Source organism: Myotis yumanensis, unplaced genomic scaffold (genome assembly GCF_028538775.1).
Source record: "Myotis yumanensis isolate MYYU_CA2020_CCGP unplaced genomic scaffold, mMyoYum1.0.hap1 SCAF_13, whole genome shotgun sequence".
Taxonomy (NCBI): Eukaryota; Metazoa; Chordata; class Mammalia; order Chiroptera; family Vespertilionidae; genus Myotis; species Myotis yumanensis.
Genome location: NW_027223764.1, coordinates 39,192,563 through 39,211,634, shown reverse-complemented (window position 1 = coordinate 39,211,634; position 19,072 = coordinate 39,192,563). Strand labels below are relative to the sequence as shown.

General features: G+C 36.8%; 2 protein-coding genes across 7 annotated transcripts in view; one reads left to right on the top strand and one right to left on the bottom strand.

Moving 5' to 3' along the window:
- The window catches only part of CTNNA3 (catenin alpha 3), a 1,374,069-nt gene that overhangs the window by 484,507 nt on the left and 870,490 nt on the right, over window positions 1-19,072 (top strand). The gene's annotated exons all lie outside the window — the stretch shown is intronic.
- LRRTM3 (leucine rich repeat transmembrane neuronal 3) overlaps window positions 1-19,072 on the bottom strand; it is a 162,268-nt gene that overhangs the window by 81,502 nt on the left and 61,694 nt on the right. The window contains exon 3 of one of the 2 annotated variants that reach the window (XM_070432839.1): window positions 10,627-10,667. The exons of the other annotated variant lie outside the window; for it this stretch is intronic. Within the exon in view, the coding sequence (XP_070288940.1) occupies window positions 10,659-10,667 (9 nt within the window). The 3' untranslated portion in view covers window positions 10,627-10,658. Of the gene's footprint in view, window positions 1-10,626; window positions 10,668-19,072 lie in introns of those variants that run through there. 2 annotated transcript variants of the gene reach the window in all.

Here is a 19,072-nt window from a genome sequence, read left to right as displayed (position 1 = left end):
ACTATCTCGGCATATCATGTCAGAGTCACTTTCAACCTCTTTAAAGGACAATTGTGTTATATCTGGGGCTATAGGACTGATCCATTTTACCCACCTGTGATCATAGGACCTTCCTCAAAATTAACTGTTTCTCAAAGTTAACTACAGGATGTTAATACTTTCAATAATTTTGTGTTAATAAAAGAACACGCTCTTTACTCATGGCCATCAGCTAATGTAACTGACTGGGCCTGGAGGAGTAAATATGCCCATGTTCTCTGAGGTCATGGGGCAGTTCAGGATAAAGTGTGTGAATGTGACTTTGGCACAGCAAGTGGTTGGACTTCAAATTGTGTTGCATGTCTAAGGATGCTGTCTCTTTAAATAGTCGTCTTTGCTTATAGGGAATGATAGTGATTTTTTAAAGGCATTAGAAAAAATTTTTTGTTTCAATATATTCTACTAAAGGAAAGCATACCTAAATGAAGTACTTTAATATTACCATTGGGGAAAAAACCAGCAAATATTATAGATAGAAAGTTTTAATTTTGAATGGTATTAAACTAGGGAGGACAACCTAATGCAGGATTAAGGACACTGGCTGCGGATGACAGACCTGAATTTCAGTAGGGCTTTTCCACCTATTAGCATCTGACTTTGATCTTTTTACCCAACCTCTCTGATATTTAATTTCTTCTAGAAAATGAGGACTACCTCCCTCCTATCTAATTTACAATTGCTATAAAATGATAATACACAATGACAATGTCACTTAATGAATATTACTTAATGGCCATTGCATAACAACTGATAAGAATATTTGCCTGGAAAATAAAAGAGAAAAGTGCTAATTATTTTGTAGCTGGTGGCCCACTGCATGAAGTTGTGCACCTTGAAAGGAACTGTGGGCCGTGAGGCTGAGGTGGGCACAGGGGCAGGTCTCCACCGTTCGGTCTATTTGCATATTAGCCTTTTATTATATAGGAAGAAATAGTAGCATTGAAAATGGTGTGTGCTCAGCTGATGTGCTCAGCAGTTGAATGTCGACCCAGGAACCAAGAGGTTGCCAGTTCGATTCCTGGTCAGGGCACATGCCCAGTGTGGGCTGAATACCCAGTGGGGGCTGTGCAGGAGGTAGCCAATTGATGACTTCCTCTCATTGATGTTTCTATCTCTCTATCCATCTCCCTTCCTCTCTCTCTAAAAATAAAAAAAATATATTTAATAAAATAAAAGTAGCAATCTCTTCCTGTGCCCCTAGCACTCAGCCACATCCCTTGTTTTAAAAAAAAGTAGTTTGTATTTGCTGCTAATTAATATTGGTTTTATATTCATTTTCCAATCTACATAATACATTAAATAAGTCCTAGTTATATTTTCTTGGATCTGTTGGAATAAAATTTAATGAACACTTGCAAGAAATCTGATTGTTTTGCAAGACCAATGTGAAGATGGAAATCACTCAAAAACCTAAGTGATTATATTTGTCCGAGTTAAGAGGACAATCAATGAAAAACAGATACACAATGCACAGGTTCTTCAGGGATGCTAGGTATAAATTGTCACAATTTTTGTCTTCCTAGGGTTCCTGGAGATAAGTTTGATACATGCTGTGTTGTATGCCCTTCTAGCAAGTAGATTTTATATTTTCTAAGATGACAAACAGTGATAATGCTTTTTGAAACAAAATTGTTGAGAAAATAAAGACTGTGAGATCTGAAGGTTTTCATCATTCTGAAATGATAAATGTGAATATTTACAATTTCCTCTCAATTGTGAGCTATAATAAATTCTACTATGTCAAAGGATTTTTAAATGGATAATCGACATAAAGGGAAGAGGAGAGGAGGTATTTGAGAGAGGACTGGCCCTTAGGTGAGGATATTGGAGATCTGCAGTGAGGAGATAGTATTTCTAATCTTTCTGGGTTTCAGCTCCCCACCTGTAAAATAAGTGGGTTGGTATAGCTTATCCTTTTCAGCTCTGAAATTCTGTGACCTTGTGATACTCCTCATACTTTGTGACACAGGATGTCCATCACTGACTGGAGGGTTTTCTCCATTTGTGGGAGGCAGTGCTGAGCACTGAGCAGTGTATAAGAATGTTGATCTTAGAGCTGTGTTTTGAATCATATTCAGTGCTCATGGGATTTTTGGCAAGTTACACAAACTTCTTTAAGCTCCTGTCTCTTCATACACCAAATGTAGAGAATAATCTCTCTATATAAAAGCCCAAGTGACTGTTACAATCAAATGATTGGTTGACCGAACGACCAGTCGACTGGTCACTATGACACACACTGACCACCAGGGGGCAGACACTCAATGCAGGAGCTGCCCCCTGGTGATCAGTACACTTCCGTAGCCAACCGCCTGTGGCCAGCCAACCTCCCGCGGTCCCTCCCCCCGACTGGCTGGGTGGTCAGTGCATTCCCACAGCCAACCTCCCGTGGCCAGCCAGCCTCTCATGGTCCCTCCCCCTTGGCCAGTGGGCCCCGATGGGCCCCGATTGGGACTGGGTGAGATGGCCCGATCACCAGCCAGGCCTAAGGACCCCACCTGTGCATGAATTCGTGCACCAAGCCTCTAGTGCCTATATAATAGAGTGCTTGAAATGAGAAAGGAGACATCTTGGTCAAAACCAGATATGAGTACCTCTGGGGATTTATAGTGGGCTTCAGAGATGAGTGATTAAGAGCCTAGGCCTGGAGCCAGATGGCCTGGGACTAAATCTCAGCTCCGCCACTTGCTACCTACAGCCCTTACGCAAGTTACTTCTTCAAGTTCTGCTTCAATTTTCTTTTCTGTATCTGTGGGTGATGATAGTACCTACCTCCTAGGGTCATTTGAGCAAGAAATGAGTTCCCATGTAAAGTGCTTAGAAAACTGCCTAGCACATGAAGCACTCAACAAATTTGCTATCATTATCATCATTATCACCATCACCATCACCATCATCACCACCATCATTATCCTCATCACTATCATCATCATAGTTGCATAAACTCAGGATGAACTTGGTATGTGTCATCCTTACATTTTAATTCTACTAAAATTTTTTGGAAAAAAATACTACTTTTATTAGAACCAACATTATGTATTATGGGATAGAATTAAAAGATTTCATAAATATTAATAAAACCCAGTGGAGCACTATAAGACACTTTCTGGCATCCTGAATGCACTCCACAGATTAATTCCTAGTATTAGTATTAGCAACAGTGTATTCTACTTTATCTGTAACCTCCTGAATAATTTGTTATTAATTATTAACAGAATAGCCTAGCTTTGTCGTGCAAGGAGTAAGCGATCACACAGGGAAGAGAAAGCAGGAGAGCATTTCACAATCAGAACATGAACCTAATCTCACATTCCCTTTGCCACTCCACACCTGTGCTGCACTGCACGGATTTTACTCTTCTAATACAACTGTGGTCCCAGGAAATGCCAGATTGACATCTCTGATGGACTGAGTTTCAATTTCAATTTAATAATATTAGATTTTTTAGGTTTATATTATAAATTCCTTTTATAGTTGTCCTAGAGCCATGACAAATGGTTTTTGAAATGTTAATTTAATTATAGGTTCAGAGAGCAATAAATAGTGCTAGCCATAAAGAGCAATAATTCAATAAATATTTCTTTGGCATATACAAATGTGTCAAACCCTGCTAAGTGCTGGGCATAAAAGGTGGATAAGCCCTAATCCTTTCTGTTGAGTTCTCAGCATTTGGGGGATGGTACACACTGTTGTTTGGCTGAGTCTGTTGCTCTTTCTAACCCTCTTCTCTCTTGCATGCCAATACCATCGGCTGAAAATCCCTAGCAGCTACTGGGGTGTGAGTAGACATTTGCTGGAGGTGACGGTGGTGGTAGGGATAGTAGGAATACTTCTGTTTTCCTTTTAAAGGAAGGAGGTTGTGGCTCATGCTCTCCTTCCTCTTCCTTTTGCCTTGAACACAGATTTAGTGCCTGCAAGGAAGCAGCCATTTTGGGACTATGAGGTGAAAAGCCAAAAATAATCGGAAAGATATTAGGCCTCAACACCTGATGCCGCTATGTCCTGTCCTGACTTGTTGAATTTCCTTTGTAAGACAAAAAATTTAAAATGTTTTTAAACATTGTTAGGTTTTCTGTTATTGTATCCAAGGACAATCCTAACTGAGAGGAGACATACTTGTCTGCATATAATCATGAGACAACATGTTAGTTGTCATAGCTATAATAATAACTTTTCTGGAGTTTAGTGGTCTAGAAGTCACATAGGCACAACTGGCAGCATACTTGAGCCTATGGTGAGGAACCAATAAGCAAGAAATGATTTTTAAGGCAGTAATTTTGAAGAAATACAGGAAATAGATCAAGCAGAATTTGAGCATTTACATATATTTATTTTTAAATATTTCACTGTCAGATATTTAAATCTGACAGTGCTTGTGCTGATTGCATAATAGTTAATTCATGAGGTTAAATTAATTTAAACTTTCAATATATAACTGGTAAACTTTATCATACATAATTCAAAATCTTCTAAGCCAAATAATTTAAAATTCTACTTTAGTAAGTAAAGATTGGCATTATAAGACAATATAAAATACTGGGAAATGTGCCCCATGAAAGCGTAACTAACTTTCTGGAAATAAGTTGAATAAGCTACAGAGTATGTGAACATGAAATTGAACTTTTAATATGTATACCTATATATCTATATCTATTATCTATCTATCTATCTATTTATATCTTATATAATGAAAGCCTAATATGCTGTGTATCTGGTCATCTGGTCGTCTGTTCAACCAATCAAAGCATAATATGCTAATGATATGCTAAGGCTGTTCAACCGCCTGCTATGACGTGCACTGACCACCAGGGGGCAGACAGTTGACCAGTTGACCAATTGCTGTATCGTACACTGACCACCAGGGGGAAGACGTTCTGACTGGTAGGTTAGCTTGCTGCTGGGGTTCTGCCGATTGGGACTAAGCAAGACAGGCCGGATGTGCTGTGGAGCCCTCCCAGGGATCCTACTGGCGCACAAATTTGTGCACTGGGCCTCTAGTATTTGTATGTATATGTGTGTGTGTGTGTGTGTGTGTGTGTGTGTGTGATTGTGTATATGTATATATATATGGCACAACAGAACATTAGGTAAAAAAAAAAAATTAGTTTCTACCTTCACCAGGTTTATGATCGATTAGGTTAGACATAAAGATCGTTTTAAAAACCAAAACTCATAAGCATGCTTACAAAGCAACACACAATAAAACACTAATCAGTGTAGAGCAAAAGGAATGCTTTAAATTAAGTGGAGTGTGAGGAAAGAGCACAGCTTTGGAGTGAGGCAGACATAAGTTCAATCCTGGCTCTGCCACTTCCTGCCCGTGCAACCTTGTGGCTTCATTTCCGGGTGCCTGATTTCCCTGGATAGGTATAGCAATGTTTACCTTGCAGGATCATTGCAAAATTGCATGTAAAGGACCTGGCACTGCACTGTTAAATAGGTGGGAGCTAATTGTTAAAATAATAGAATAATAACAGATGCTGAATAATTTAGAAATAAATGATTAGTAAAAAAAAAAATGGGGCAGAATAAGCAAAAAGCATTACTTTTGCTTTTGCTTGGTACATTTAGAGATAATTACTGTTTGGGACCACATTATGACTTTCTTCAGATCCATCATGTATATTCCCCCTCCTCCTCACCTCCCTTATTAATTCCTTCTTCCAGCAATCATTCTTAGTAGCCACAAAGTGTACAGAATTCCCTCCAGTATGGAATCTGTGGCCTATAGGATGAGAGAGAAAGTGGACAGGTAAAGAAAGAAGTAATTTCAGATTGAAAGTGCACTGAGGGAAATGAACTGGGGCTGAGATGGGGAGCATCCCGCTGGGGGAAGTGATTTGGATGAAAGGGTCTATTTATATCAAGCACTATGTTCCTTTAATTATGCCACTTCTCCATTGATTAGGAGAGTGGGAAAGACACGTGAAGCTAGTAAGGGACAGAATTTTGATTGCAATTCATCATTTTCCATTGAACTGCATCATTGTCTGCTTTGGGAATCATCTGGAATAGAATGTAAAAGTGAACAGTAAAATGTCAAGAAACCACTTTTAATATATTAGCCAGAAAAAAGTATTAGCATTCTTCTCCACTAGAAAAGAAATCAATAAGAAAGAAGAAGGAAAAAAAAAAAAAACATCAATGAGTTTGTAGGAAAACACAAAAACCATGTTTGTATACTATTTCCCATTTTTGTTGCTATCTATTAAAATGCCTTGAGACTTCAGCTAGTAAATAGTAACTAATGTAATCTTCAATTTTGTCCATTCCTTTGGGGTGATACGGCCTAACAACAGAATCTTTTTCTAAAATACTCTATTTTACTCGAGATATTTCCCCTTTGGCCGCAAGTACAATGGTATTTCCCCTTTGGCTTTGTAAGAATGAACAAAATTGTATTGATGTTTAGGCAATGAATCAGAAACAAGAAACTGCATTTCCCAATACATATTTTATAAAGAGAAGAGGTTGCAAATGATTGGCGTGCTGTAAGTTTAAAAGGCATTCGTCAGTGAGTAAACTGGCCTTTCAAAAGCATTATTTTGTTAGACTAAGGACTTCAACCACCTGCCAATGCTGTCAATCATCTTGACTTACTGTAGGATTTTTGCAGTCCTCTGTTAGAATGTGTCAAGACTGCAGGCAATAATGTTGGTTTCCACTGAAAAAAGTGCCTGCAAATATTTTGTGTTTTAAAAACTTCCATGATCAATATTTCTGAGGGCAGAAACGTATGGGAATAAAAAGCTGACAGACATGAGTGTCAGCCACCATGCAAGGGGCTGGCCTTGTAGGTGCTACCATTCTAATAGGGAAGGAAGATGGGTCATAAATGTCCCAGAAAAACATGTTTTGACAGAGTTTCCAACTTCAGTCTAAAGATTCCTGAGCTCCCTCACCTTTTTTTCTTCACCATCACCATTTTATCCTTTGATTCGCATTACTATCAATAGATGGTTTGTGTCTCTTTTGTCCATGCTTCTTCTTTGTTTAAAGAGAGGAAGAAATCATCTACGTAGTGGCTTGTATAGACAGCAGATTCAAATTGTAGTTTTCTAAGATAAGTAGATTTTCAAAGTAGAGATCTTCCTCTTAAATCTCTTGGTAGAAATTAAAACTCAGAACTTCCCCTCAATTCAATGGTCCAGTCAATCAAGTATTGGCTATTGGTCAAATACATGGTTGAGACAGCCATGGCTCCATGGCCAGATCTTGGGATTGGCAGGTGGTGGTGGTGGTGGTGGGGAGGGGGTTGTTTTATTTTCTGTTTGTTTGTTTTTTTGCATCAAAAAGAAGATGACTAAATTCATTTTTGTTAGGTGAGAAAATTGATTTGATTAAATGTGTTTACAAATATTGCCCTCACTCAGTATTTTCAATGGTTGCTTAAGAATATTAGCCCTTTGACTATAAAAATCCCAGGGTTAAATACAGTGCTGACACATGCAATGAGAAACATACGTAAAGTCCAACTTCACAAGTTCAGTGTCTGAAATTTCCATTTTATTCTGCACTTTGGCTGATACATTGCAAATATATGTTTAACTCAACCATCCTCAGGTAGAGGGAACATGAATCTATGATAAAAAAAATTGACTTCTTGATTTATATTGATTTTTCCAGTTAACTAGCCAGCATCAAACTAACCTCCGAGGGCTAGGACCTCAGCAGTTAAATTCTATATGAGAGCAAGAAATTGTCTAATATTTGCCACTGTTTAATATTTATTTGAAAAAATGATATGAATAGACTCCAGTTAAAATGAATATTTTATTTGCATGGGTTAAATACAGATCAAGTATCTCTTTACTGCTGGACTCCTAGGAGACTTTGATAGCTAATTGATTTAAGGAATCCTCTGGATAGGTTTAGATTTCCCAAAAGTATTGGTTCTTGGAATCTCTCTACACTCTCTTTGATTTATTTTTGTGTGTGAAAAATATCTCTCAATATTGCTGTTCTTTGGCATGTTCTTCGGGAAACTGTAGTATAGAGCTCGAGGACTTCATGTAGCTTTCAAGGCGTTCCTCATACCAGGAGTAGTTGAGAATCACTTGGTTTAAGGCTTAAAGAACACACCAGAGAAAGGAAGAAAATGGAAATAATGGACAGAAAGGCATGACCATTTTATTGTTTATTTCCCAAATTTATCTCAGATTAGTCATAGGCCCAGGCATCCTGGCTGAAAACTGAGGCAGTATGTTTATGAAAGTGTCCAGTGTGGATGAAATCACTGTGGCAGGATGCGGAGTATTTGAATTGGGAGGGGCATTGTACTGTAAGTATAGTATCATTGTTTGATTATTGTGGCTAAGAGACTGCATTGTATAGTAGCCTATGGATAGAACCATGGCATTACAAACAGTATCATAATTACCATGCAAGCAATGCTACATCCTATGATTGTACTTTATTCAGCATTCACAAGTCTCATTAAGCATATATTTTTGGGGAAAGAAAACGAGGCTTGTAATGTTTAGAATAATAATGACATTAGGTTTTTACCCTATGTTTCATTCCTATTCTACTTAGTTTATTTTAGTAATTGATTTTGTTTCTATGAAGATATGTAATCAGATACATGCTACTAAGCATAGTGTTGAAATAACTGACCTCTGTCCATTTTGTCAATGTCGTAATGTTAGACTCATAAATACAAACTTTCAGCAGAGTTATTTTTTGTTCTGCTCCTCAAAGATACTCTACATAGGTATCACTGAAATAGCTCTTACCTATGACTTGAATTTAGATTGATCCTTGTAGAAAGCATTGATTTTTTTAATCATTCAATTATTTCAGCTAAGCATTAAAAACATTTCTTTCTCTCACAAAAACGTTTCTATTAACATAGAATATAAATAGTGACTTTAGATGAGTACTTGTACTACTCTGAAAGTTAGTGTTTATTTGAAGTTATTTGTCTACCAGGCCTTTTGACAAAAGCTACGGAAATTAGATATTTAAGTAGAGTGTTATAGATAAGAAAGGATTATTGTTTGCAAAAGCTACCTCTTTACTTGTATTAAAGAGAATATAAGGAAAATTAAAAAGGAAGGATTATTTGACTCCGTTTGAAGCTATCAGAGAGTTTAAAGAACACCTAATTCAATCTTTTCATTTTTTAGATGAAGAAGCTGAACATCTTAGAGATGACATGGCTTGGGTACGGTCACTCAACTAGGTGATGACTATCTTAGAACCTAAATCTTCAGACTCCAAGACTAGCACCCATTTCTGCACTCTTTGTTCCTTCAGTTTTCATTTTCCAGCCACAACAAAGCCCCAATTGAAAGAGAAATGTCTGGTTATAGAAAATGTAGCTATAGAGATGGGCAACTTTTCTAAGATTCTGACAAAGGTGAAAATGAAGAGTAAAAGGAAATAGACAGTGCACATTGTGGATTTTATTCTTTAAGGAATTTGTATTTTTCATGTGCTTTAAAGTAATCTGACTATACCTGTTGGTTTCCTGAATGTGTTCCTGCCAGACTATATGTAAATCACATCTGTATAAATCAAATTATAAATACAACTAGGGTGCATTATCTAGAGATGTCCTTGGTAACTTTGTAAACGGATTATTTCTCAATATTAAACACTAACTTTATCTATTTGTAATGCTAGTTAGTTATTATATATGAGAACTTTTTCTCTTAATGAGACTGTGTCACACTTCAAGCTGGTGAAAAAGTTTAGATTCCTACACAGCTCTTCCACATCTCTTTGTTGCTCTCATCTCTTTTTCCTCACCTTTCTATACTCCCATTCCTGTCTCCAATTCCCAATTCATCATCTTTTAAAAAAAATTTTAATGAATTTAAATGCATTTTTTTTTGTTTTAAAAATTAGTTAGATTGACCTATAATTGACAAATAAAATTGTGTATATTTAAGGTGTACAACATGATGCTACTCCCCTCTTTTGACTTGATATAGATTTCCATGAAACTTATCATTCTTAAAGTGAATTCACAGCCTCATGTTCACCATTTCACTATTAAGTTATTAATTTATGTAATGTATTCCCTTTCCTTATACTGCTCCTTCCCCTACTTCCTGTCCTCACTTTCTTATTTTTTAATTCAACAGAAGAGTTTGAAAGCTGCTGGCTGAGTCAGCCCTTGGTCACTTTCCAGCCCCTGTGCATGAGTAATTGACTTTGGCTAGACACATCAAAATTAAATTCTCAGATCGCCTTAGCTTTAACAGAATTGCACTGGCATTCTTTTCTATTCTTTGTAATGCATTCCCTATAGAACTTTATTATAATTGTCAGATGTTGGGGGTTGGGCTTGTACTCATACTAATTGACTTTACGGCAAGATTGCTTCTTTTGAATCCACACGTCTAATTCAGTGTAATTCAATGGAAAGAACCCTATCATAGGAGGCAGCAGATGTAATTCGTGTTTTTTGGATCAATTATATAACCTCCTGGTTTCTTTTTAAATATAGGGATTGAAGTAGGTGATCTTTAATATTCCTTTCTAGCTCTTTAAAATTCTTTGAGTACTCACCTGGGCTTAAACTCACCTTTAATTAAATGTTTTATGTGAGTATTTTCTCTCATAGAACTAAACAGGTAGCCATCAACATCATCTCACTGAGCAGGTCAGCTTCATTTCTCCTGCAATTAAATGTTTGCCAGTTCTCTCAACTCTCCTCAATCAGCTGTCTTTTCCATTCCCTCAGCAAGTGTATAAGGAGCCCATTCATACTTAAATACCACATCAATTATTTACATGAGTGTTTTTGTAAATCTGTTCCAAATAGTCTTATTTCTGCAGCACTCAACAACTCACCTTAAAATTCATGTAAATATTTCTCTTAAGATCATATAACAATCTTAGAAACTGTCCTCAGAAAACCAGCTGTAGTTATCTGTATATATTTCTGTAATAGAGCCTTCTAGGGTTATTAGAAACTTGGAGAGAATGCTATCATGCTCATTTCCATGTATATTAGAACTTCAATGGTTTTAGTTGTGAAAAACAGCTATCCCACAAATTGAACTGTTAGTAAGATAAATGCATGCTCTGTATTAAAGCTGACAGAGCAGTGACTGGTAAAATCTAGTCACTGATCTAAAGCCAATACAACAAATCAGATGACCTTCAATGCCTTTTAATTATCATTTCTGAATAGGTTTCTGTTACTAGAGAAAGAAAGATTTTAGGAAAATAAAACCAGTATTACTATTTAAATCTGAGAAATTGGTAGCCAAGTCATCTCCTTGTCAGCAATGCTAAGTTTAACTAAGCTAAAATGACAAAACACAGTGAAACGCTAATATCTTCTGCATGAAGACTTACAAAATATACATTATTCATTTCCTTTTTCTATCTAAGCTAAGGCCCATTTCATCTTAAACTAACCCAAATCCAGTTTTCAAATTTCCAGGAGCACCATTTTGTAGGTTGGCATTTAATAGAATTTCTTTTATGACCTAAAAGGAATGCTGTCTGATCACCTCTCTAATCAGATAACAGTGATTGAAAGTAGATGAATGGGTTTTATTGCCTAATCATATTATGACCCATATAAGCAATAATACCCCAATTTCCTGTAAATTTAGTGCAGATAGAAGATATTAACTTAATTATTGGATACTCAACTGTGCAAATACCTCAATTTTATATATATTTTTTCAGAAGTCCTAAGCTTTTTCTTGGAAATGCTAGCCTAAAGTCCAATAATGAAAATTTAGTTTTTGGTATACATTTAGCATGCCATTATTTCATTAATCACTCTGGATTGCTCAGTTATAAGTCTTTAACTGAGTAATTTGAAAGCGTAAAATAACATTGATGTTTGTGAAGGAATCAAGATTTTGATTAATAAATATTAAATGGAAACCATCATTTGAAAGTGATAAATGAAAAATAGTATAAATACCTTTAGTTCTAAAATTTGAATTTTCTGTATTTCTGTAGTGTTCCAGTTTTTTAAACTTCTGCCCACATTCCAATTTACCATAACTTAATCTTCTAACATATTTCTAGCATAATTGTGGAATTTTCACATAAAACTTCTGTGCGTTAGATTATTGTTGAGTTTGAGGTCCTATATATGTCCATTGCATCAAACTTGAAAAAAAATATTTACTGATTTCAGAGAGGAAGGGAGAAAGAAAGAGAGAAACATCAATGATGAGAATCATTGATTAGCTGCCTCCTGCACGCCCCCTACTGGGGATGGAGCCCACAACCCAGGCATGTGCCCTTGGCCGGAATCAAACCTGGGACCCTTCAGTCCGCAGGCCGACACTCTATCCACTGAGCCAAGCCGGCTAGGGCTACATCAAACGTTTTAACTGTGCTGTTTCAATCTTCTAAAGCAGTGGTTCTCAACCTTGGCTGCACATTAGAATCACCTGGGAATCTTTTTAAAATCCCGATTTCTGGGCCTCATCCTCTGGAAATTCTGTTTCTTTTTTATGGGGTGAGGCCACAACATTAGTAACAAAGAAACAGAATTTCCGGAGGATGAGGCCCAGAAATCAGGATTTTAAAAAGATTCCCAGGTGATTCTAATGTGCAGCCAAGGTTGAGAACCACTGTTCTAAAGTATGCTGATTGCCCTAACCGGTTTGGCTCAGTTGATAGAGCATCAGCCTGCAGACTCAAGGGTCCCAGGTTCGAGTCTGGTCAAGGGCATGTACCTTGGTTGTGGGCACATCCCCAGTAGGGAGTGTGCAGGAGGCAGCTGATCGATGTTTTTCTCTCATCAATGTTTCTAACTCTCTATCCCTCTCCCTTCCTCTCTGTAAAAAAATCAATAAAATATATTTAAAAAAATAAAAATAAAAATCATCATTCTCCCCTTTAAAAAAAAAAGTATGCTGATTATTTATTTATTTATTTTTTGGCTGCCTGATCTTTCAGTTACTGAATGAAATGTCCGGACATATCCCACTATTATTGATCTAAGGCAATGGCTCTTTCTAATCCTCTCCATTTTCCTTGGTATATTTGAGGCAACATTAGCACTTGTATTTGAATTTGGAATTATCATATTTTCCTGTTGAATTACTTTTTATTGTTTTGTAGGAGCTCCTTTATTCGAATGTACTTTTTTTTTGGTATTTATATGAGTCTCACATTCTTTTTTGTACATTATCTTTTTTCATCCTATTACTTTCAGTTTTATGTGTCATTGTAGTTTAGTTCTTGCAGAAAGCATAGAATCCAATGAACAAATCTGTCTTTAGCTGATATTTATTCCCTTTGTATTTAGCCTCATTATTGATACATTCTTATTTATTTCTACCATTTAATTTTCTGCCATTAACACTACTCTATGTTTTAAAAAATACTGTTCTGTCTCCTAGTTTGAGTTTTCAATTTATTTCCTTGAAACCAGTACTAAAACAACATTTATCAGGTACTCATGGAACAGGGAGACACTTATTTCTGCCTACAGTAAGAGACTGGTAGCATATGAGTATGTGGGAAGATGATGCAATATCTGGTGAGATACCTAAAGGCCATGCTGTGATGCCATGTCCAGGAGTTTGACTTGCATCGTATGGGTCATTATCAGCAGAGAAAAATTTATGTAGGGGGATGGTTTTATCCATTTCATTTAGAAATAAAACTACAATTGTTATAGACATATGAACTGGGATGAGGATGTGAAGCTGAGGCTAAAGAGCAGCGAGGCCAGTTATAATTCACTACAGTAATCCAAGTGATGAATGATGAGGCAGTGGTAGTGAACTTGAGGAGGAACAATAGATTTGCAATATATTCAGGAGCAAGAATCAATAGTTCCTAATGACCAATTATGGGAGTGGGGTTGTAATGTAATGGATGACGACAGGATTCTGGCTAAGGTGATTGAGTACATGGTTGAACCACTAAGAAGAGAATAGGAAATAGCAGCAGTTCGGGGGCTTGTTCCTGCTTGGGGAAGAGGGCGTTCTCCTACAGATCATTATTGTAGCATGAGCTATGTGATTATTCAGATGGTAAGCCTGTCTGGGAAAGAATGCTACACATGGGGATATCATTTGTGATAAAAAGGAAGGGACTCCCCGAATCCTGAAGTTAGTGAAAACTATGTCTAGGAAATTTGTTTGATTATAGAAACATATGGACATGGACGACAGTGTGGTGATTATGGGGTGTGGGTGGGGGTGAAAGTGGAAGAGGGCATAGAGGGGATAAATGGTGATGGGAAAAATTAAATTAAATTAAAAGGAGAGAGATTTATTTAAATGGAAGGAATCAAAAAGCCTTTACAGGAGCATTATGAAAGACAAAACTTGGTTTAAAAATATCCTTTACATGATTCAGAAACTTTTATTAGTTGCTGAGGGGGTGCATCATGTTTAAAGTTCTAGTTTTAAAATCAAATCTAGTTGAAATAATTTAATAAGGGTAAATCAATTTTTACAAACAAGAAAATATTTATGGTTATTTGGCAATAGATGAGTACCTCCTGCTTAAATTGTATCTGTTATATTTATTTATTATGACCTCACCATTTGAATGGCATAGCGTAAGTTATCCTTGTTGGAACAAACATAGAAAATTAAGACTGCCATAGAAAAATAAGACAAGGGGTTGTTTTGATAAACATTAGTACACTAAGCAAGGATGAAAAGGCTGTTTGATATTCAAATCACCTCCCACTCTTATTCTTGCCACTACATCTAAATGTTTTGGGAAGTTGTGGCTCTGTTAGTATTAATATCAACAGATCTATAACTCTCCTACTGACAGACAGCTACATAACTGGCTTATTCCTTATTGTCTTTTTCATTTAATCCAATCTATGATATTAAAATTTATGAGTTAATGTAACCCTCACAAAGCTGATTCACAGACTTTCAACTGGTACATTGTTGATGAATGTTTACAGGTGTTAGCTAAAATGGAATTGTTTAGAATTACTACTCAATAATATTGTAGGATAAAAATTTTCAAATGCTACCTTAGACAGTACTTTTAAATGTGTCCTTAGAAAATCAATTTTCTTTCATTATGTTGAACAAGCAGAAAATCTGCATAGGCTACAATTAATTCAAATACATGCATAAAAAATAAGACAACATGCATTATTAAATTAGCTTATCTTTCCTATGATATCATGAATATCTTTTTCCTTTGTTCTCCAACAAGTAAGTTAAGTAGATAATAGCTTTGATTCAAGATGCATTTAAAATTAAAAGTATATTTTTCATACGATCTCTAGTTGTATTAGGAGAACCATAGTAGGTAGAAGGTCATTGAAACTATACATATTATATCAATTTCCTTGGAGCCATTCAACTTCATTTATCAACAGAGCTTTGAGACCTGCTTGTGCAATGGATGATTTTAGGTAATAGATAATAAGATAAAACACAGTTCATCCCTAAGTAGTTTTCAGGCTAGTAGCAGAAAATATAAAATATTAATAAGTAGGTAAAATAAAGTATCCTTGCCCGGCTGGCATGGCTCAGTGGTTGACCTATGAACCAGTAGTAATGGTTCGATTCCTGGTCAGGGCATACGCCCGGTTGCAGGCTTGATCCCCAGTGTGGGGTGTGCAGGAGGCAGCCGATCAGTGATTCTCTCTCTTCAGTGATGTTTCTATCTCTCTCCCTCCCCCCTCCTCTCTGAAATCAATAAAAAGTATATTAAAAAATAACGCATCCTCAATTCTTTTATAAATGTATTTGTAGGAATTTGTAGTAGTAAGGTAATATGAAAGGAGTTTATAAGTTTATCTATAGTGGTGTAATGATGAAATTATATAATAAACCACTAAGCACAATGTCTAGTACATGGGGAGAACTCCATAAATTAGTTCATATTATATTTGTGTCACAAAGATGGAAGCATATAATTTCACTTACAGATTTCACGAAGATTTGTAGAAGCAATGGTGCTGGCCCTGGACTGTGAAAATGACTAGAGTTCATTAGGTTCACAGTGGGGAGAGGGTGTTCCAAGCAGGAGAGTATGGCCAAGGCGATGAATTAGTGAGTCTAGGTATGTGGCATGGATAGAGAATAGGTTGAGGGGGAAACCAGGACTTAATGAGAAAGCCAAGGATATAGGCCAGAGCAGGTCACAGAGGACCTACAAATCATACTAAGTATTTGAACTTTATCCTACAAGAACAATGATAACCTTTGAATAGTACTCAACAATTGGGTAATTTGATGGTCTGTGCATTTTAACGAGATCATTTGGTGACTGCGTGGAGAATGAATTAAAGAGGATATATCTAGAAGCAGAAGGTCCAGCTAGATGACTGTCACTATGGTCCATGTAGGTGATAATGAGGACTTGAATCAGGGCAGTAGCAATGGGTAGGAAGAAGAGAAAAATGGCCAATATGTCATTAAAGGATGAGATCCTGTGTAATCCCCAGGTCTTGGTAATCAATTAGGTGTGTGAAATAAGAGAGAAAAAAGGGTTTGTGTTGATACCCAGTGTTCTGGCAGGGGCCAGGGAGGATGGTGGTTCTATCACTGAGATAGGAAATACAAAAAGAGGAGAAGGAGGTGGGGGTGGAATCATGAGTTTCCACCTGGTTCTGCAGAGTTTTTGTGCTGTTCAAGCAGTGATACTTCAGGGAATGAGAAACATGGATTTGTTGCTCAGGTGACAGATCTTGGACTACAGATTTAAAATCAGGAGTTATCAGCGTGGGCTTGCAGCAAGAAGAGAACTGTAGGGAATAACCGGCACCGAAGTGGCCAGCAGAGAGATTCTGTGGAGGTTTCCATCCTCGCAGTGTGTTGGTGTGAGCTGAGCTTGTGTGTCCATTTTTTCCATTATGGCTTCCCAGTTTTACATTTCATACTGTAACATCCTGCAGATTTCAAATTACTGATACAACATCTGGAGCTTCTCAAAGGACTAGTGTTTCATAAAGTTCTTCACACTAATTCTCGGATATGCAAAGGGCTGTGGTTGTAACTGTAAATAGTATTGACATAGTGAAATTGTCATTTGGATATTCCTCTTCTATGTATCAGAACTTGAAATGTTTGGAAATCTGTCTGATGGCCTAGTCCTGGTTTTGACAGCAATTTTGATTTCTTGGTGACACTGTGTGTCAGAACCTACCTATCTCAAGGGTGTGGAATTGAAATACGAATCGCAGATCTCCTCTTTACTTACCATTATTTTTGTGCCATTTGTTATTGTGATATTAATCTGGCTGCTTTCTTTATACTTTTAGAAAAGTTCAATAAGCTTCTAAAAACTAAGAATTGTAGATATTTGATAATTGAGGGTCTGAAAATAAGAATGTTCATGGATTTCTATTTTTACATAGATTCACACTGAGCTCTATTCCACTTATAAAGTGAGCTTATTTGTTCCACACTGTAACCAATTTAGAAGTAAATTTCAAAGTTATTAGTTAAAGGTCTGATGAGCAAAGGACAGGCAAACACATTTTTATCTTCTTTTAATGTCCATATACAGGTTAAAAGGCATTAAATTTCCCTTCTTTAACCATTGAAATAACTGGTTCTGCTGCTCCAGTTTGCTGCTTAATGGCTTTTTACAGGGTGGAGTGAAAGTCGGTGTACAGTTGTCAGTATTTGCAACCCAGTTCATTCTTTTATCATTATGTATTATTGTATTACTTTCTATACAAACAACTGTAAACTGACTTTTTCCCACCCTGTATCAGTGACTCCATAACTCTATGATGGTGGCCATCCACTTGCTACACGGGTGTTGCACATTTGTAGGGGCTTAGCTTAGTCCAGACAGTTGGACCTGGAGTAGTGAAGATTTGCAAGCAGAAAAGTGAGCTTCACTTCAGTGTACATTTATTCATTCAATCTGTTATCCGTTCAAGTTACATTGTCCTGCACGATGTGTTATGAGAAGCTATGAGAAGACACAAAGCAGTTAAAACTTTTGCCCTTGAAGAGATTGTTATCAATTAGCAGGAAAAAACAAGCCAGTAAGTTAAGAAAAATCAGGTAAAGAGCTAAAAGTTTGTAAGAAAACATTATGAACCCTCAATGGACATGAATGAAAAGCTAACTACATTTGAGGAATAAGGTATGTGCATTGGTTAGAAGACTAATTTGTCTATTTTCTCCAAATTATCTGAAGCATAAGTTCAGTTGGAGAAGGCATTTTGCCCATTTTGTTCAATTATGTATCAGTAGCACTAGAATGCCTAGCGCATAGTAGGCACTCAGTAAACATCTGTTGAATCAACGGTATCTGAAACTTCACTCAAAATCCCATTTAAAATATTTTTGGATGGAACTTGACAAGTTCACTCTAAAATTCATAGATTCATAAATGGAGGACATAAAAATACCAAAATTCTGTTGCAGTAGTCTAATGAAAAGGTAAGGCTTGCCTTGCCTGAAGGGGGTGGACTGTATTTTGAAAGATGACCACAATGCTATCTCCCTTCCCATGTGATTTATGGAAATGAGACATTTCCACTCCCCTCAAGAGGCAGAGTCTATGTTTTGAAACTCTTGGGCCAATATAATAAAGCCGAGGCGACTTTGAGCATTTCTGAGTCTGGGCCTTAAGAAATCTGCAACGTGGAACATTTCTTATTGGACCTCATTCATTGTGCTCTGCAAAGCCCAGATAGCCACCTAGAGAGACCCATGTAGAGGAAAACAAAGGTTTCTGGTTGACAACCCAGCTGAGCTCCCACCTGGCAGCCAGAACCAAATGTTAACGACGTGAAGAGGCTATTTTGGAGCTCATTGTTGTCCCAGTGGCCAAGCAATCCAATGGGAAGCAGAATTTTGTGGTTGCCGCAAAATTATGAAAATCGATGATTTTTTAAAATCTGCACAAAGTTTGGAGCAGTTTGTTTTGCAGATCACTGAAACACTAATATAAATGCTTAAAGTTATAATAACTGAAGCAGCATGATAATGGGGCATTGATAGAAAAATCATCAAGTTGAAGAGCATAGAGAGCCTTACAGCAATTTTCACTCATAAAGGCATTGGTGTATAAACTAAAAAGGCATTACAAATTGGGGGAGGATGGGAAAAATGGATTAATTAAAAAATGATAGGAATCCTCAAGGAAAAAT